Source organism: Zosterops lateralis (assembly GCF_965231275.1).
Source record: "Zosterops lateralis genome assembly, chromosome: 6".
In the NCBI taxonomy this organism is placed as follows: domain Eukaryota; kingdom Metazoa; phylum Chordata; class Aves; order Passeriformes; family Zosteropidae; genus Zosterops; species Zosterops lateralis.
Genome location: NC_139761.1, coordinates 23,446,072 through 23,467,031, shown reverse-complemented (window position 1 = coordinate 23,467,031; position 20,960 = coordinate 23,446,072). Strand labels below are relative to the sequence as shown.

At 40.6% G+C, this 20,960-nt stretch overlaps 1 protein-coding gene across 1 annotated transcript; it reads right to left on the bottom strand.

Moving 5' to 3' along the window:
- Positions 1-232: 232 nt before the first annotated feature.
- Positions 233-20,346, bottom strand: ENTPD5 (ectonucleoside triphosphate diphosphohydrolase 5 (inactive)). Its single transcript, XM_083864412.1, has 14 exons — positions 20,233-20,346; positions 17,073-17,350; positions 15,795-15,874; positions 14,382-14,525; positions 13,951-14,026; positions 12,321-12,356; positions 11,358-11,446; positions 8,710-8,789; positions 7,970-8,031; positions 6,474-6,575; positions 5,487-5,627; positions 5,085-5,141; positions 3,465-3,580; positions 233-3,297 (listed from the first exon to the last, which is right to left on the bottom strand). The coding sequence occupies exons 2-14, from the start codon at positions 17,287-17,289 to the stop codon at positions 3,211-3,213; spliced, it is 1,287 nt and encodes a 428-aa protein (XP_083720538.1). The 5' UTR covers positions 17,290-17,350; positions 20,233-20,346; the 3' UTR covers positions 233-3,210.
- Between the last annotated feature and the right edge of the window lie 614 nt (positions 20,347-20,960).

Below are 20,960 nucleotides of genomic sequence, written 5' to 3'. Positions count from 1 at the left end.
TGGCACCTCAGCACAGACAGAAGGAGGAGTTTGCAGCAAAGGGAGAAAACACATGGTGGCAGATATATTTTAAAACTGTCTGTTGTCCTTTCACTCTTTTCCCTGCCTTTCTCTTGGTGCTTTATTTAATAATGGTGTTTCTCATGGAACTGGCTAGTCTTAAGGGCTCCATGGGAAAGATACAAGGCAACAATAATGCATAGGAAAAAAAATTATACTACAACATCTTGAATATTGTTAAAAATGCTTTAATTATTAAAATAGACAATTCAAGATATTCTGTCTTAGGTTCCAAACACCAGCCTCTTGCATTAGACATTTGCCACTCACAAAATTAAAGTAAGCACTGCCCATGGGCAAGATTTACACAGTATCAGAAAGAATGAAATGTAAGTTTTGAACTGCAAGCCATTACTTGTGCTTCACTCATAAGAGGCAGTTCTAGTTAATGGCTGGCTAAAAGACATTACAAAGGAGGAGATAAAAATCAGAGGTGCAGGTAGAGCTCTTCTTTTAAAAGGCTGCTTACTCTTTAGTTTAGCTAATAAATAATCTCATTGCACTAGGGTAAGTGTGAGGACTTGACTGGGTTGTCCAGATCCCCCACCTACTTGGGTTCAGATGTAAACAGCAGGGGCTCAATTCTGCAATTTCTTGCAAAAATAAACCTTTTAACAGAGTTTTTGTTTCTCCCATAACTGAAGGATCATGCCAGTAATAGAAAGCAGCAGTTCTGCTTCAGTTAATGAATTGTGCCACTGACAAATGAAGACCCTGAGCATTCAGATTAAATGCAACTTTGGTACTGGAAAGCAGATGCTCCCCCGTAGCATTTGTAGTACCAGAGTCTGAGGAAAAGAATGCAAAAACCCCACGTTCTTCTACATAGTACCCTTCTCCTAGCCCCTCCTTGCTTCAGACAAATCCCAGCCCTCAAGCCCTCCTCAGAGCTAGTGTGTGTTCAGGGGGTAGGTAACACTGCTGCTTCTTCCTTAGGTACAGCATTCCACTTTCTCTTCCTGTTCAAAACACAGCCTCACTGCTGACAGCTTTTAGTCCCAAGATCCAGTAAGAGTTTGTCATAGCACTGGCTCAGACTGAAAGATGACTTCTGGATTATTAAATTAGCTCCTTCTCAGGATAACACAGCCTGGCCAGTTATCACCCCATCCTACTTTGTGTTTTCTAAGAATATAAAAGTGCTCACTGAAGACAAAATGAATGCATTTGCAGTCACCTTGTTCTGCAGACCAGACCATATGCCAAGTTCTGTCAGCAGTAGGAAGAGGAAAAATAAATGCTTATGGTGGAGTAGAGGCCACAATTACTTTCTTCATGTTCAAACAGAAACTCCTACAGAGGAAGAACAGAACTTTGGTGTGACACTGAGGAATGCCTCAGTGTGGCTCTCAAACAGATTCTGATAAAGAGGACACATGTAGGATGAGCATTTCATGTTTGAAAAAAGCAGCCTGAATTTATGGCAAGGTGTCAGTGATGGGATAAGTGTGGATGGGTAAGTATGGATGGCTCCATCTCCAACCCTTGCTGCTTGCTGCTGATTGCACTTGTTCAATCAAAAGCACGCCTTGCACCCTCATGATGTAAAACCTGAGATATGAAAAGGAGTAGCTTAATCAGCCACAGGCAAACTTGCACTGCTAACTAGAGGAAAAGGACTAATGTTCACAGTAAGGCAAAGTTCTAAGTCTCCAAACTGTTTGGCAAGAGCACTGAAGACATGAGTGCACTACTTCCTCCCCTTGCTGGGAATTACCAATTATTTTCAAATCCAGTTTGCAGAAAAGGCAGTGTGAGGGCAGTCTTTGGTTTGACAGAAGTGGGAAAGGTGTTTTAGAGCAAACAGGTAACTCCAACTGCCCAACAGGGAAATCACAAGACATCAGTGGATAAAACTTTCCCTTAGTCACATGAATAATACCTCTTTGTTGTGGTGAGGTAAATTCACCTGTACCTTACACATTCCTTGGGGAAGAGGAGACAGTAGAAGCTGCCAGTTATTTCATGGAGTGGAGAAAGTGTCTACAGCCATTTTTACTTAGGGCAATGGATGGGTTTTAAATGGGAGACCACCCCTTAGAGCTCACTCCAGCAAAAGGGACTGTGGTGCTCAGACCACTCACTGGCCCAGCAGGTCCCTGGTCTGTGCCATGCCTGCTGTTCTTGGCATAGCACTAGACTTGACTCCTGGGTGTGCACCACCTCAGGTTAGGTGTCCTGAAATCAGTTCACACAAGAACCTGAGAAGCACCAGCAGCAGAGGGAAAAGGCTGTGGGTGTGCCTTGCTGAGAGCAGAGAAACAGAACTGGCTCTCACAGCAAAGTGAGCTGTCAGATCAGCCATTTCATCTGACTGCAATCTCCTTGTGGGTGGAATGTGACAAGCTCTTCTTCTGGCAGTTGAGTTTCAATAGCTGGCACTGCTGCCTCGTTGTGCCAGCACAACTATGTGTTATGACTACATGCTAAATGAATAAATTTATCAAGTCTGGTAGTCAGATGTATGGTGTAGCTGCACAGACTTGTAAAGGGCAGCAAAACTGAAACAGTCAGGCACACATTCTGCTTGGGAAATGCCTACTGCCTAAAAAATGCTTGGTAAATTACTATGTTTTAGCCAACACCTTTCCCAAAACCATGCCCAAAGTGTACTTACAGCAAGCCCTTCTTGAAAGACTGGAATATTCTTGCCATGTATTTGCTAAGCCAGCAGCTGGATTCTTGGAACACTGAGGTTGGCAGCATCCAGAGTTATTCACTTTTCTCTGAATGACTGTTGATGCTATTTCTAATTTCTGTATTTAACATCTCACAAGAAAACTTAAGTTATGTATGTTTAAAATAGAAGGGGGTAAGGGAAAGTCACGTGTCTTTAGTCTGCCACCACATCCAGGAACTCTGTGCTTCTGACGAACTTGCTGGTGAAAGCTGGTTTTGAGCCCCTTGCATATTCTCTGTTGGACTTTAGGCCTTTTGACTTTCATAAGGCAGATTCTGAATCATTTATGGCAATCACAGTCATAAATCATACTCTCATTAGGCACAATGCCAATCCAGGGTAAAGATCTGTCATGTATCTTTGGTCCATGTTCTGCTCTGTGACCAGTCCCAGCTGAACAACATGTCTGGAGATTACAATTTACTTTCTCAGCTTTTCAGAAATGCTGAAGTCCACAGCAGTATCACAGGTCAATAGGTCATCCCCAGAGACTGCAGCAGATAAAAGGTAGCACCCAAAGTCCAGCTTGTCTCTATGTCATTTACTTTCTTTGTCAACTATAAAGGAAGAAAAACAAGTTGTTACTGACAGTTCTCTAGATTCATAAGTTGCAAAAATATAGCAATTATATGTTACAAATCTGGAAAGATTCAGTAGATAATTAGTCAGAAAAATGAACTAATGCATGTTAATAGATAGAGATTTAACTGGGTTTTTTTCTTACCTGTAAGACTGTGTTGTCCCTAAATCCAAACCCTTCCTTTAATAAAACAGTGATGTAAGTGAGATCCATGCAGAGGAAAGGACTGGCTGAATTGTACCTTTCCATGTTATCACAGACTAGAGAAAGAGAAAGAAAAAAAAAAAAAAAAAAGGATTTCATCAAAATAAGAGCATTTATCCACATTGTACATTTGAACTGAAATTAAGCTTTAGTAAGCCAAAGCTTACTAAAAACAAGCTACCCTCTTCTATTAGTGTATTCATTAGTATATATGACACATGGTACATGCTACAGAGCTGTTCTGCAGTGTTGGAGAGTAAACCATATAGTACATCCAGTTTCTCTTAACTCCATCATAAGTACATCTTTTATTACAGCAACATTATCCACACAGTTCTTTTGAAGAACCTCTGCTCAACTGCTAAGTAGCAGGGTGTTAGATTACTTATTTTTTCAAGAACACAGCATCACCTGTTTTCATTATGCTGTTGCCACAGATGGCTTCAGTAATGGATTCCACCTTCTAGGATGGCAGTTTATTTTATTTTTTCCAGCCACACTTGTCCTAGGAAATGGAAAGAGGCTATTGCCCAACCAACCACTCCCTCACTAAGTCAGGATTCCATAGTCAGGGTGACAGTGACTGGGAAATGTATTTACACTAAGCATCATTTTCTAGACCTACTGTAACTGCCTTGCTCTACCAGCAGCAAGAGCAGAGTACACTTCCTTCTAAGAAAAGATGAACAGCATCCTTCTACTATTGAAATGAGATAGAGAAGAATTAGTTCAGGATCACAGAATTGATCTGATGCTCTAAAGCTAAGTAAGTGGTTTGATAATGTTAGGTAACATCTTAGCCACATCTTTGAAGTAAGCTCTCTCACTATCCAGGGAAAAAATAACGACCAACCCACATTCAAATTTTAGAGCCTAATCCTCCTATAAAAAATCCTCCAAGTTTCCAGGGAGATTGGGTTTAACTGAAAAATCACTAAAATTTAGGCCTTATTTTAGGAAAAAAAGTCAGTCCTGAACTCTGTAATTAAGCATCTGCTGAAAAATATGGTCTGCTCATTCTCATGAGAATGATCACAGTACAGAGGTAACTTGCTTTTAGCCATCAGCAGCCAGGCAAGGTGGGAGCTCTTTATCCATAGGAGGTACTAACGAGAACAAGCATTCAGGAAAAAAGACAGGGGGAGGTAAAGGAATGTGGAAGAGGCTGTCAGACTTAAAAACCCTTTACTCTCTCCCTCCATTTTGTTAGAGATTAAATAGGATTTAAGGTGACAGACTTATAGAATTCAGTGTTCTCTTAAACTCAGCTGCAGTTTGACAGAAGAAGCTCTTGATACAGCAAATTCACTTTCTTTTGTAGTGACATGAACTATCTCCTTCTCCTGAACAGAGCTGTAAAGCCACCAACCCCTCACTGCGCTATCAGTATTGTCTTCTGGATCAGTTAGAGTTTTTGACTAATAAAAGTAACATGACAGGTGTAAGTGAAATAAAGGTTAAATAAATTTGCTTTTCTTCCAAGTCACATTATGTACTGCCTACACATTGATATTTTTGTTATTTCTTGTCCAAACCAGTTTCCCAGCTCATGACAATTACCTTCTTTGGCTTTTCTTTCGAAATCTCTCACTTCCAAAACACCTCCGCGTTCATAATCTGAAAAAGATGTGAGAAAACATCATCATAGACCTGACAGCATTTGAGTTCTTTATCTAAGTTGACCTTAGAGTGCAACTCAGTGATGCTGCACTAGGAGTGAGACCTCTTTGGAACAGAAGACAGAGCTGCAGGTGTAACTGGAGCCCTGAGCACATTTCATGTGCTGAATGCTGAATGCCAAACTGCAATGACAGATAAATGTCATTCCCTTGAGGCATTTTGTGTGTGTCCTCTTTCTCAATAACATTCCTTTCCTCTGCTCCCCATGGCTCCAGCCGCCTGGGTTCCTTTGTCTGCGTTCTGGCTGACATGTTCACGTGCAGTAGAATATCCCGAATTTACCAATTAGGTTGGTGTCAGCTGCTCGATCATAGTAATAGGAGAAAGCATAGAAGGAACTTCCTCGGATCTCTTCTGGTTGGTGAAGTTTGCCTTTGACAACCTTGAGTACTTCCAAGTAGCAAGGCTTGAATCCTGTTTCTCCTGCCAGGAAAAACACAGATGGGGTGAGCCAAAGAGCATATGCAAGAGATAGAAGAAATAGTGGCAACAGGATGAAAAATGAAAGGAGATTAAAGTATCGGAACAAGAGCTTATATATCCCTTCTGTGATCCAACTTGGTACCTGCACACAGGCGAGGACTCTAAAACCTCATCAAGTAGAGCTAGTTAGAGCAAGATCATTGCTGTGTCTGACAGAAGTGCCACGTAAACTACTTCCATGTCAGGCAAAACTCCCACTGACATGTTCTGTGGTCAGCAGAATATTCTACCTTCTAATTTGCTGCCGCCTGTTGGATAAAACCTTGCTTTCTCTCCCCATCACATTGTAATTTTACCAACCCACTCCACACACACCAAATCTGCAATTCAGTTGTCATGTTCCCCAACCTGTTCAAGTCTATGATGGCAGCAGACTCACACTCTCTATGCAGCATTAGAGACTTATTATTATTAGAGACTTAAGAAACAGATCCACAAGTGAAATTATCTGGTAAGTCAAAATGTTTGTACTCTAACACAGATAGAATTTTTGCACTTTGCTCAAAGCCTCAGAAAAACCTCTCTTATTTGCACAAGTAATTCTCAACATTTCCTATAAAGGTCTGATTTGTAATAAGAGATCACAGTCAGAGGACAGGGGTACAGGTCAGGTATTCTTACAGCTTCAGATTTTAATCTGTATTTCTCAGAAGTCAGCCTCTACAACTGCACAGCTATCCTTCATATCCAAATCATCATCAGTTAACTGAGGAAACATTTGACAAGGAAAAATTCAGATTCTAGAGATAAGACTTACTGTAAAAGAAACAAGTCTCTTTAACTTACCTTCTTTGTTGCCACCATACCGATATTTCACTCCCCCAAAGTGCCACTCTGCCTCCAACTGCTTTGGCAAACAAGAACTGCGGAACATTTGTCCATCCACAACTGGAATGAGAGCAGAGAGGAGAGTCAGAAAGCACAGAATTTAACATAGCTATAAATCAATACAGAGAGCCAGAAGAGGCTGAAAGATCTTCATTAAAGTCTTTAAGCAAAAGTACAAAAATCTGAATTGATGAATGTGGCACTAACTGATTACAAATTAAGGACCAGTCTCGAGTCTGGAAAAGTTGTGTCCTTTTTGTCCTGCAAACAAACAGCAGAGCAGCCGGGCTTGTCATTTCTTAATGAGATAAATGGTACAAGGGTATCTGGATAATGGCTATTCACCACAAAAGACGAGAGGTAATAAACACACAGATGCACAAACCCTAATGACAGCAGATAACCAAGACAAACAAAGCAACTGAGCAATGAAGACAAAACCTCCTAAGACAGAGATCAATGGCCACTACAGGATCCACTGAATGTACCTTTGAGGGGTTCAACCAGAAATACTGTAACTGATAAGAAGAAAACATGATTATTGCTGCACACTCAAGTCTCACAGACAAAGCAAACTTCTAACAGAATGCTTGAGGCAGACCATGGAACAGCAAAATTTACTATGGGATGCTTAGGGAAAGGGTCAAAGGCTGGGAAAAAGGGGAATTAAGGGACCAAGGAAGTGCAAGGATGGCAAACCAGAGGCGACTAAAAGAAGACAGTCACAAGTAAGCAGGCAGCTGCTCCATGTACTTTTCTCTCTGAGCCGTGTTACCAATCCCTGCAGTTTGTCCTATCTTCTTCTTAATCCCTATTCCCAACTATTTTTGATTTGAGTACATTCCAGTAATTATCACAAGTCCATCTAGCTGTCAAGTAAGAATCCAGAAGGTGGAAAGATCCCAGTTCCTGGCCAGAGATTAGACAAAAGGCCCAAGCCGTGGGTGAGAGACTGGAAAGACTCAAATGTGAGTATGCATTCCGGTTAGTGAGTGTGTGTGATGTGCTTGTGGGCTCCCATCTAGACTGGGCAGTGCCCACAACATGTCTGGGGAACACCACAGGCCAGGCAGATACCAGAGGGGCCTACAAAGTGGGTTTGGCCTAAGCAGCAACCCCCAGGAAAAAGATCTATTCATGCTGCTTATGCTTCTGTGGATGCTTTGTAAAGCTGTGTGTTTGTGGCTGGCCATGGTGTTTCTGTGCTCCCACGTGTGCATTTCTGGAATTGGCACTTAAGTGTCACTGCTGGCTGATCTCAAAAATAGGGAAAAGCAGCTGTCTCACAAGACAACTCTTTAACAAGTGGTAGCTGTTTTCAGACAAACATATACCATCAGAAACATAGGAAAGCACAAGATACAGAAGTGAAAACACAGAAAATGGGCTGGTGACAGAAGGCTAAGTCTAAGCATCTCTTCATATATCTTGAACGTTTTACTATATGAACATACCTTCCATATTAAAAGCTCCAAGCGTTGCCAGTCTTGCAGCTTTTAGTCCAAACCCCAAATAGCTGTGAACAACAAAGACAGACGTTATAGTATTGATTCCTGCACATCTGGTGTGCTTTACCCATATCCCTCTTCCTAAGTCCTGGAACACCCAAATCAAATTTCCTTCCTCTGATTCCCACAAGGATTCTCTCTAAAATAGAGCTCCCTTTGCCAGAACAATCCTGAGGGCCAAAAGAGTGACACAAACCTAAGAAATATAAAGACTTGTAAAACGGGTAAATCTAAGACTGCAGAAAGTGATTAGAGCTGATGTGGCATTCATACAAGATGATCATGAAAAGCAAAAATGCACCATCTTAAAAAGGAGGGAAAAAGAAGGGTATGCGCTGAGTGCATGGGGAATAGGACAGCCACTCTTATTTACACACAAAACTGTGTGCTCTTAGGGCACAGTGCAGAACCTCCCACAAAACAGGAATCATGGCTTTGTTTGAAATTCAGCTGTTTGACTCCACTCCATTTGACAGACTGCCTAATATTCCCTTGCAGTGACATTAACCATGATCCTGGAACATTTCCAGCCAACTAATGTCATGTTCCACTTTTACTGTTCCGTGCAGAAAAGTAGTAAAAAAGTAATGGTCTCTGCTGCTGGTACCAGGATGGTGTGGCTGTTAGCTCAGGGGCTGCAAAAAGACTGACTTCCCCAGTGGAAATAGGAGTCTTTTGCTCCTCACCTGTGGGTATAGAGCTTGTAGGTTTTATTAAACATTTCAAATGAGGTAAGAAAATCTCCAGGGGTTTCCTTCAGAGTTTCCTAAAAGTTAAGTAAAAGAAAAAAAGTTTTAGTTTATATTAGGCAATAAAGAATAACCAACTTTAATGTAATATCACAGATATACCCATAGAGTTGACTGCACACTCATCTGATCTGCTTTGAAAACAAAGTACAGATTTCCCATGGTGCTACTGCTGTAATATCTGCAGCTTTTAACACTGATTTTATTTATATGCATCTTTGTGTTACTTCAATGTATAACAGGGCAGCACAACAGATGAGAATGAAAGTGCTTTCTAATTCAGGTAACCTGAATTTTTCTAGAACACTTACATGCTACTCTACATGTACAGAGTCTCCATCAAAATCAGCTGCACTAGAAGTGCTATGAACTTTTGCAAGTCACACTAGGCACTTAAACTGAGGTACTCAGAAGAATTAAAAATAGCAAGTATAGGCCCCATTTTCACCATGTCAAATGCCTTGCTGGCTCAAGGAAACACAGTGACCATTCACTCCCAGTCCTAGGGCTGCTTCACCTAAATTAGCCTCTTGTCTCACCACCTCCAGTTTTCTCCTCTCTCAGTCTTCCCCCCTGCACACCTCCATCCCACTGGTACCCTGCCCCAGCTTCCTGACAGACTAACTCACACTCTTGTAAAACTGAACTGCTTTAGCAATCATTTACTGATTTACCACTCCCTAAGCTCTCAATCTCAGTTTCTGTCTCTCCTCTCCTCATAGCCTCGTTCTCCCACCCCTTCTTGCCTCCATGCACTCGTATCAGACACTGTTACTCTGGGCCAAGCAGCAGAATCTCAGAGAAATGAAGCTGCATAGTCCTGCAGTTGCCATTCAAGTAAGGAGATCCAGATTTGGGTTATTTTTTCTAGAGTCCTAGACAGAAGCGTGCTCAAAGCTCAAAGGAATTTGACACTAATTTAGCTTGAGCTTCTCCTGAGCAAATACAAATCAAAATTTGTTTTGGGTCTCAAGTTGATTATCACTGAAATGGCAGTCACATCCTTGGCCTCATACACACTGACTACCATATTTTGAGTTCTGTTTCTAAACCTTACATCACAAAAACTATTTAAAGAAGAAATCTTCAAAAAAATTAGTTTGGAGAAAGCAATTGTCTTTTTTCATGCCCTACTTTCAAAAAATGAGGCAGACAGTAGACAGTCAATTTCATAATGACTTTGACTGGTTTTCAGTTACTTTTAACTTTGGTAATAATGCCATGAAATTAAAATCAGCTCCATGCAGTTATCATTATGTGTTCTCTACTTGCTTGTAATTCATATTTAATTAACAAATCTCTTACTATTACAGTATTTAGTTCAAAACAAATACAAGAGCAAACACGTGACAGCCTTTGCGGGAAGGAAAAATTCCCACTGCAAGAAAAAAAGGAGATATCCCTGCTAATTCTGGCAGATAGGAAAAACTCCAAAAATATACTGAGCTTATTTATTTGAACTTGACAAGACAGGTGAGAAGCAGACATAGTGTACAAGCAGGCAACACGAACTTTGACTCCACACTGCCCTACAAATTCACCCCATTAGTCCTGGTCAGCAGCAAACACTCCAGGCCTTTTCCTGCAAGGCTTGAAGGGGATGTTTGAATCCTGAGCTGCAGTCCAGCCTATTTCACAGTTCTATTTATTCTCCAAAACCCTGACATGCAACACCCTTTCCTGTTGGTCCAGTGCCCACTTTAGCAGGTGTTATCAACACAAAACAGAGGACAAGCCCAGAGTATACTTCAGCCTTTGCTGAACAGGATAAGGTTGCATGTCATGTTTCAACATAACACATAACTGGAGAATGAAAATATCCTGATATGAAAGTCATGTGTTTTATGGCTACCAAACATCTTTTGAGAATCTCAAGGTCTATAAACAAAAAATGTTAAATAAATTACTCCTTCAGAAAGAGTGACATAAACAACATCACAACATTAAGGTACAGAATGCTATAGTGCCTTTCCATTACTCATGTAATTTTCTCATACAAACTGCAGACTTGGGTCTCAGTTCAAACTGTTTCTAAAGAGCTATAGAACTACAAAGAAATCCAGTGGAGCTGTCTAAAGGACAGAGAGCAGAATGCTCAAAATGAATGAGAAGAAATTGATAAGAAAACAGAGAACCGACTGTGCTACTATTAAAAAAATTTATCCTATACAACACTCCTCCCCTCCAAAACTTAGTGAAGATCTGTTATCAGACTGGAATGGGAAAAAAAAAATGGACCAGCCCCTACATTTCTTCTAATATTCAAGAATACTACATTTGTTGAATACACAGCAATATCAATATTAATGAGGCTTTCCCAGTCTGAGTCTAGAAAACAAAAGCTGTTTCTTTTTGGTTTTACTCATTTGTTTTCTTTTTATTTCCTCATTATTCAGGCTCCTTTGTTTGCAAGCGCCCATCAGCCAACTGCTGAACTCAAAGGGAACAGAAATACAGATGATCTGTAAACCACGGATGTTCTGCTCGTGTCACTGCTGACAAAGTGACAGCAGAGAGTACAGCAGTGCACAGGTCTCTCCACTGGCCTTGCAGTCCCAACCCATGCACTTTTAACCACTCCTCACCTCAAACCGTGGCAGGAATGTGATTTGGGTTGAGGCTCCTCCCAAGTCCAGAATCCCAACAGTTTGCTGGTTCTGGCCAGACAGCTGCCCTGCAAACAACACCGTGCTCAGAACAGCCCTAAGTGCACAAATGCTGAAATGCAGACACTGCATGGATGTTCAGGCAGCCACCAGGTGATCACAATGTCACAGCAATGCAAGGGGAGCTGAGCTGCCCTTCAAAGAAAAAACCTCAGAGAGAATAGGCAGGCAACAGAAGGTATTATGGAAAAAGGTTCATAGACTTTCTTCCTTGATTCCAATCTCTTCTCCAAAGAGACAAAAGCAGATAAATCTCTAGGTATCAAGCAAAACAGAAAGTAAGAGACAAAGTATCTTGTGCAGAAGGCTGTCAGGGAGAGTACACAAATTTTGTAGCCATCATATAGCCGGTCAAAAGCAGTAGGGGAAGGAAGAGCAAACCAGCTATTATAATTTCTCTTCACCCAGAGCAGCTTTTTTGCTTGCTCATCTGTCTACTAGAGTACTGATTTTATTTTCAGTAGATTGCACTCCCAGAAGCTCTTAGAACCAGTAGCACTAAGGCACTATGCCAAATATCCAAAAAGAAGCATTGCCAGAGGGGAACTGTGGGCAGAACCACTTTAACTACCACTGTAGTTGCACAGCTCACACTGGGATGAAGAACACTGCAAGGCCTTGTTTCCCACACATTAGCAGTACCACTCCCCAAAGCACATTAGGGAAGCCAGCTTGCCAGTGCCTTCAAGATCTGAGTAAATTCTGGCACCTTCAGGGTTGTCTCCTTGTTACTACAGACTCTGCCCAAGACAATCCACTGCTTTAGCACCAGCGACAGAGCAGGGAGGAAAAGCATGGCAAAGGCAGAGGAATTTAGGGTGATCACCTCCACAGAAGAGATTCAAGTTCAAGTTTAGAGAGTAGACATACAGAATTAACTACCTGTCAAAAAGTTCACAGTGATCCAAGCTAAAATTCCTGCAAGGAGTGAAAAAAAAAAAGAAAAAAAAAAGTCACCACTGAATATTCTCACAGTCTCCTGCCCACTGGTACCAGCCCTCCACAAGTTATTTATTTACCTGGAAGTCATTACTAACTTAACCCAACCACCCCGGACTTCAGAGATCAATACAAACTCATAAGTAATGTAAATGATGCATTATTGATTCACACAAATCTCATGAGCTGAAATAGGTAGGACTTTGTAATATCCATGCAACTGCAGCATATACAAATCATATCTATTATCCAAACAACATACAAAGATGTAATGAACTGACACAATGCACAAGTTTCCTTGGGCCCGTTTTTGCAGTCCAGCATTTCAATTCCTAATCTGAACACTGCATTCACACCACTCTGTTTTAATCTTGAACTTTCTATAATTACACTACAGACAGAGCAGCAACCCGTAAAACACAAACAGTTCCTTTGACTCCAGTGGCTTGCTTGACACTGACACGACTGTCACCCAAACATAGGCAAACATGTGACAGTAGAAGAGGTAGGGGTTTTAAATAAACTTGGCAGGGTACCCTGTGCTCTATTATGCCTCATTGGTCCTGCCTCCTGTCAATACAACAGTTCTCCCTGTTGTACAATTCGCCCATTAATCCATAGTGACAAACTATGCATTGCATCATACTTATCAAATACTTGAGGACTTTATGGTACTTCTCCTTTTCTCTCAGCCCATTCTGCTCTTCAATCTTCCTACATTTATTAGCTGTTTAAGCACTGTGATAATTCTTCTTGCTTTCCTTCAACACCTTCCAAAGTGGCAGTTTATCTGCCATAAGGAAGTGTTCTGAACTGAACATAACATGACAGGATGGTTCTTTTCTTCAGGCATCCATGCAGATGATTATTACTTGCCTGTTCTCCAAGGTAGTATGTCTGGATATGTAGCCAGAATGATACAGTGTTCTTTTCTGCACTGCAAAGTCATCGTTCACTCCAAACCTACAACATATTTCACTTTTTCTTGTATTTTGCAGTACTTCCTTGCTAATTTACTAGCTGTGTTTTTCCCAACAGAATATTTTTAACTTATTTTATTATTTAGTTATCTATTTTTAATACTTGCCAATTATCCTTCATTCTCCTCTAATATTTACAATCCTCCTAATTTTAGATTGAAAATTGATGAGCTAATCATAATAGGTTATTTTTAATGCTGATATTACAGAATTTACAAGGCACTTTCCATTAGCTTCCCAGCTTGCTCTATATTGTCATACAGCCTTTCAGAGGTGAACACCATCTCTTTTACACCACGTCCCAAGAGCAGGCTTCAGCCTGTCAACCTGCATCAGACAATACTTATTGTTGAGACAAGGTTTTGTTCTGAAACCTGTGAAATCTCTGTGTATCTGCATTTGTAGCCTAACAGGTGACCAAGTAATGAACACCACCTCAGAAAGGCAGGACTGCACTGCTTCAAACAGGGCCAGAAACCTTTTGGTTTTTTCTACTTCTTTCAGGGAACACTTCTCTTTCCCTCTCATCTTCCTAAGATATCTCTTTTCCCCAAATCTCTTTGCTTTTACTTTTTATGCCACCTAAAACATACCTTCATGAGATCCATCCATGATGCCAACACTGTCCTCTGGAACAAGAAATGGTGATTCTTCAAAGACTTCTTTCACCTGAGGAAAGAAATAGTGATTAGATTTCTTGGTCTTCAGAGTCTTGTTCTGCTCTGAGGGTGATAAAGTTTTGTTTTACACAGCAGCAGAAAATAAGACAAGTATGTGGAGTAGGGGCTAGGAGAGAAAGAAAAGTAGTGTAAATCTCTCCATGCCTTCCATCACAGCAAGACAGGATTTCAGAACCAGACAAGATATTCTGGGAGTTTCATACAATCTTGAGATTACAGTCTCTTTTCATAGATGAAATTCTCTTACGCTAAACAGAATAGAGAACTGAATGTAAATAAATAAATAAATAAATAAATAAATCAGGGAGAACAATACTAGTGCATCCAAAACAACTTAGTACTACCTCTGAAAGCAGAGCCTCAGCTTTCTCCTCTGACAGCAAGCGAAGTCCAGCCGTGGCTTTTAACACTACTGGGGTCTTTTTCCAGAGATGAGGTGGCACAGCATCTATGGCCATGTCCAGCAATGTTTTGACACTTTCAGCACCCTAAAAGGAAAAATATGTTTTTTGTATGGTTTCCTCCTACAGGCCGAGAGAACAGGCCTCTCAGTTTCCCCTCAAAACTTGTGAGAACGTTATTCAATAGTAGAAGATACCCACACCCAAGATAAGTACAAAAACCATGCCAGATATCTCATTAGAACATTAAACAGAATGTCTGCATTGGAAGGAAAGGTGTATTCATAAATATATTTTAGGGAAGATAAATATCATTGTTTGTGGAAGGTATTTTTTGGGAAGTATGGAGGGAGGTGGAGAACTGATTACCTGACAAACCTAATCATCCTCCAGTATGATGAAACTAAATGGTGCAATTACTGACTGAAGCCACCAAAGCAAGGGGAAATACCTGTAGATTTCACTAAATGAAACATAAGAATTCCAAGTGCGTCCGTAGAAAGTATTGTCATTAAAATGCCAGCTGTGCAATGTTTACCACACAAGGTACAGACATCACTGCTGGCTCTTAATGATTTCCACTGCTCTAACAATTAAAGTTTGGCATTAGCAATAAACATTCTCCTGTAAAATGCCTAGAAATTTCTTTTGGGGTGAGTTCTCCTCTCCTTACCCAACAAACAAGATTTACTGGAATCATAGGTGGTCTTATAAAAGTAAAAAAAAAAAAAAAAAATCCCAAATCCATTCACTCTTTCATAAATTGTCACACTCAAATTCCTGTAGCATGGAATCCGACACAGCAAAATGAGAATCCTGAAATCCCCATAATGCTTGCCCCCAAGGTCAAGGCTGCTAAAGCACACAAGATAGTCTATCTAATCTATCATTTGTCTGGCACGCCTTTAGTTTGTGAAAGAGCTTCCTGTCAGTGCAGGGTGTCTGGAAAATGGTGTCTTCAGAACTGAGAGAATTATCTGTAAATGAGACAGAGTATGCATTTACTCATATCTGGGGAAGCTATAGGGGAAATAAACACTGAATTTGGACACTGCTAGAGACAAAAATCACTCTGTCTTTGACATTCTCAAAGGCATATAGTCTAGTTATATAAGCATTTAAGCAATTAATTAAGCCACTGTTCCACTGATGAAATATGAAAGACACAAGCTCCTATTTCCCCGTGTAGAACTTTACTCACAAAAGTAGAGGAACAGGTTTAGAGAGACAAGCAGAACTTCTACATTTCTTCTTGACTTTCTGCTATTGCAATCAGTAATACTTGAACTGCTTGGTAGAATCTAGATGATATAACAGAAGCCTGACCAACTTAGAGGGAATAAAGGAGAGTCTTACCTTTTCAGGCTGATCAGCATATGCAGACAGACCTGGCTTCACAGACTCAAAGATTTCCCCTTCCACCTCTGGAAGGTCTTCTGCATAAACAAAACATTACATGATACAGTCAACAACTCAAATCTTTTTCTTTCATCTCCAAAAGGTTGCCCTCAACTCCTGTAAAGTGACTATCCTTGAATCTCCTTGCAAACAAGATCATTCCCCTCCTAAAATAAGCCTTGCTACTTCACTTCAGGAACATATTTAGCAGAAACTTGTACCCTCCGAGTTCACAAACAATTTATTAATAACAAGTTGTTACAATTAAAAGTACGTTCATTTAGCATTTGTGAACTACAGGAAGTTAAAACAATGCAGCATAACTGTTGCCCATTCTTAATAAAGTTTCTTTCCCTTTCTGTCCTTAAGCTAATTGTGAAATACTAGTGCATATCAAGACACACACGATCAACTCCCAATTATCGTTAGGTGATTCATCCAACTCAGACAGAGCAGAGCTGACTGTACTCAAGCACTTGGCTGAGAAGCCAAACAAGTTTGGCCACTGCCCCCAGAGCAGTTTGGGCGTAAAAGCCATCCCCGAGTATTGCACATTACAAGCCAGGCTGAGTCCAACAGAACTGGACCTTGTACCAGTCCTTCCAAACTATGGATGAAGTCATACAATGACACATAAGTACTATGTCTCAGCAACCAGCCTTCATCCTTTGCAAACCTGCTGGCTCACTGTACCCAAGCTAATGTGTCCTCCTGAATCCTGTTGCATATGCAGCCAAAACTGTACTCTGCACGATGTGAGCAACAGATACCGGAGTGTGGTGCATCGCAGCACAGTTCTCCTGGAAATGGCTCAGACCTTCAGTACTTAAGAACTCTCTAATTTATTGATTTTAATTTGCTACAAAATGTGACATAAACATATGTAGAATTCAAGTATCTCTTGATAAAATTTAAGGTAACATGCAACCTGACAAAACCAGCGTAAGTATCTTTTCATCTCAATGAAATATTCCTTTAAAAAGCTGGATAGATGAAAACGTTTAAAATTTTAGAATTCTTCAATATAACCAGAATTGTATCTCTGAGACTCAAAAGATTTACAAAAAAGGTATTTACACAGCAAAACACCCTGACAAATGAACCATAAACATCTGCAGGAGGATCATTTGAAGGACAAACTTTAGAAATCTTCAGCTGCCCCCAAATGCTGAGCTGGCAAAAAACAAAACTGTTTTGAGAAGTTGGAACCTAAGTCAACATACATGAGGGTCTTACCTGGGCTCTTCTGCACAAAGGTGTAAATATGAATACGGGTTCCAGTGCTTCCTGCGTCAAACATGATGCCATAAAAAGTGTTTGCTTTGGCATTTATAGGGCACACATTAGGTGGAAAGAAATCCTGAAACCACATTACCCTGTTTGAATGTGAAAGAACAAAGGGCAAAGAAGAAAATGCCAATGCTATAAGGATGGGAAGTCTGGAAGGTGCCATTTTGCCAGGACTCCTTGAGGATGTCAAGCACGCATCAGCTATCACAGAGCGGCAGAAGGTCCTGAAGAGTTAAAAAAAAAAAGAAAAAAGAAGGAATGGAAATTACCAATTCTCTCATTTAAAACTCTGTTTAAAAAAGAATAAGTAAATTATTCTGTACACATACATTCTCCCTTTAGGTGCTTTTCAAAACCTTATAATCTAAAAATAGCTGTTTTATTGCACTTAGTGCTACAACTACATCTGATTTGTTCTTTCAGAGTAAAGGTTTCTCCATTTCCCAAGCACAGAAGCAATGGAGTAGTTTGCTTTCCAGTATTTCTAGTTTTGACTTTTAGACAATTGTCTTCTCTTATTAGTCTTGAAGATTTTCAACATTCAGAGTCTCCAGAACCTCCCAAAAGCCCAAATATTGTCCAAAAAGAAGCACTGCCAGAAGCAAACTCTGGGCAGAACCACTTTAACATTTACACACTTGAGATGCTGTGGCTGAACACTAGTGTTATTCAGAGTCACAAACAAAGAGAATTTCATCTCAGGCTAAGAACAGCTGCTGGGAGAGATTAGCACACAGAGAGAAAATGAAGGCATATCCTTCCAGCAGCATCCCCATCTCCGAGAAAAGCCTGTGCTGCATAAAAGCAGCTGAGCTGAAGTGCACCTGAGCTCTGCCTCTCAGTATTTTTTCATATTTTTCTTTTCTGTCCTTTTGGTTTGGATTTTATTTTTAGAATTACAAACAACAACAACAAAAAAAATCATAGCAAAACCCACACACCATTGCAAACCTAAAGCAGTTGCCCTGAACACTCAGGCTGCTTACACACCTTCTAACAACGGCTGCACAAGGCAAAGCCCCAAACCTGTGTTACACAGTATTGGATATCAAGATGCAACTATATCTCCCCTTAACACTTATCTCTTTGCGTGTATTTTTCCTAAGATATGCTAATAAAAGACATGGGCACAGAAATCATGTGGTTCTCAAGTAAAAAGGAGGAGAATATATAGGCATCTTTAACAGCAGAAAAGAGCATGTGGCCAGATGTCCCACCATATGCAGTATTGCCTGCACCAACCTACACACAGAGCACTCAGCGTACAGAAGGTGCAAACAGCTCCTTATCACTTTCCAGACACTTGGTAACACATCTACCCACCCACAGCACTGAATATTCTACTTTATTTGGCTGTTCATCAGCTCTGCCCAAGAGCCCTGTCCACTGCTTGCTCTTACATTTGACTGTCTTTTAGCAATTTGCTCAGCCCCACCACGTTCATTTCAAGATTCTCTCGAAATCTCTACTCGCTGTCTCTAGCCCACATGTATTCAGCCCTAGACCCTCTCCTTTCCTTTCTATATGAGTCTGCTATAGCCCCTATTTCCACATACCTTTCTCCCACACCCAAAGAGTTCACTTATACTCCATTCCCTTTTATCCTAGATTCAGCCCTTTTAAGACATTTTTTATTTCCATCCTTCACCTTTGTCCTCAGTTACAGCAAAGGGAAATTTACTTTTAACTATTCCCAGCAAAAAATGTCACATTCTTCAGGCATCTCCCTCACTCCAGCATTCTGCTACGTCTAGAGCCAAAAAAGTGCACAGCACACAGCAGATTGGTAACTCACCTGTCTGCTGTGACCTTTATTTTTATCCTCCTGTTCCAAACAAATGCAGCGAGATGCGGGCAGAAGGACAGACTCCTGATCCTCTCTGCCTTAGAAGCACACTCTGAGAAGAACTGGCCACAATTCCACTAGCAGTGTCTGAGACAGATCAACTCCAACTGCAGTAATTCATAAAGTATCCACGTTTTATGTGGAAAGGAGTAAATAGGTAATTCTGTAACAAAGTGCTCTCCTGAAGAGGCCGGATGAGAAGTGCCAAGCAGTTTGGCAGTTTTGCAGCTATGGATTTGTACTAAGATGCAGCTGGCATTACCCAGGTTTGCTTCATCACAGCAAGGGAAGACCACTGAAAATCCAAGCAGGTGCACAGCTTTAACAGAACCTAAGGTGCATTAGTGAGACCCACCCTCCAGCAGGTTTGAAGAGGTGTTCTTGTTCTTATTGTTATGCAAAGCAAGGATTTGTTTAAGTAACTATCACAAATACAACCCAAGCACCTGCCCTAAGAACAAACTCCAGAGTCCTATTACAAACAGCACATGTGATAGTTATGTAAGCCTCAGAATCTCTGATGATCCGAAAATATCTGAGCAACTGCCATCATTAACTCATACTTTCCTTGCCAGATCTACCAGAACCTTAGTCTCACATGAAATTCCCTCATGAAGCTTCACTTCTATATCCCTTCTCAGATATCCACCACCATATCACACTTTCTGTTTTCTGTAATTCCCCTGATTTTTTTTCTTTCCCCTTTAATACTTCTAAGGACAAATAAAACCCCAACAAAACACACTCACAACCAATCACCTTGGGATTTTATTTTTCTTCTCCCTCATTAAGAATGAAAACCGCACACTGAGCCCCTTCAATGACTGGTGAAGTCCATTTAACCAAGCACACTACCAAAACAATGCCCACAAGAAAAATGAAAATAGATGAGAGTAAGAAATCAGAGACAAGAAAGAGAAATTAGCAGAGCATAACAGAAATGGAAAAAGAATTTGGAAAGACAGAATCAAAAGTATGGAGGAAAAAAATTCAGGGTAAAACTAGACAAGAGAAGTTACTGAGAAGGAAAAATGTTTTCAAAACAGTTCCTCTCAAACAACTTAAAAGTCCTAGCTGGTATCAGAAGACAACAGGGTGGGCAAAATTAACAAACAGAAAGGAGAAAACTGTAATTGTAACGTGAGCACAAGCTCGTTAATGCAATCAAGCAAGGTAAAGCCGACAGTTCCCCACCAATAGGCTCAGTTACTGTCAGGAGCAGTAATAATCAGCACTGAACACGAACACAGTGGCACACACCTGAAGCAGGATGGAGGCAGCAGCTACTCCACTCCAGGGATTCCTAATGCAAACCACCTTCAGAGCACCACGGGAAGAGACACTGCGACTGCACTTGTTCACCTTCGCTGTCAGCTAGTAAGAGTGGACTGTGTATCAGGCAAATTATAAGGTCATGCAGGCACATCAAATACCAATCGACTTGTTTTATTCAAATTTGAGTTTATCATTACTCAATACAAGCAGTGAAACATGCTTATGTAACTACACAGAATGAATTTCAAGGAGGTGAAAGTTAACTTCATCTCGAGTTAGTAAAACATTTACACAAATGCTACAGTTGACCTCAACATCCCTAAGGCCTGAGCCAGCAAAACAGGACAGAACACTCATTTTGCAGTGCAGAGAAACACATGTAAATGTCATCTGTACACAGCAGATTTTAGGTACTAAGTGCAAAAGCTGAAGTACGTCCAATATATAGAAATTTGGGAGCTATGCAAACTGTATGATCCAAAAATACTGGGACGTTGCATAGAGACTTCCAAGACTGAAAGCACGAACAGGAAGGAGAAAAACCCAACCAAAGTCTCCTTAAACAACAAAAGTGAAAAGTATACCATAATAATAACAACTAACCTTAAGACAGCAAAACACAACCTTACTTAGAGCTCACCATACACAGAAACGCTGGTAATTTTCAAGACAAGAAATATTCAATACTTGACTATTTCTGACAAAATAACACA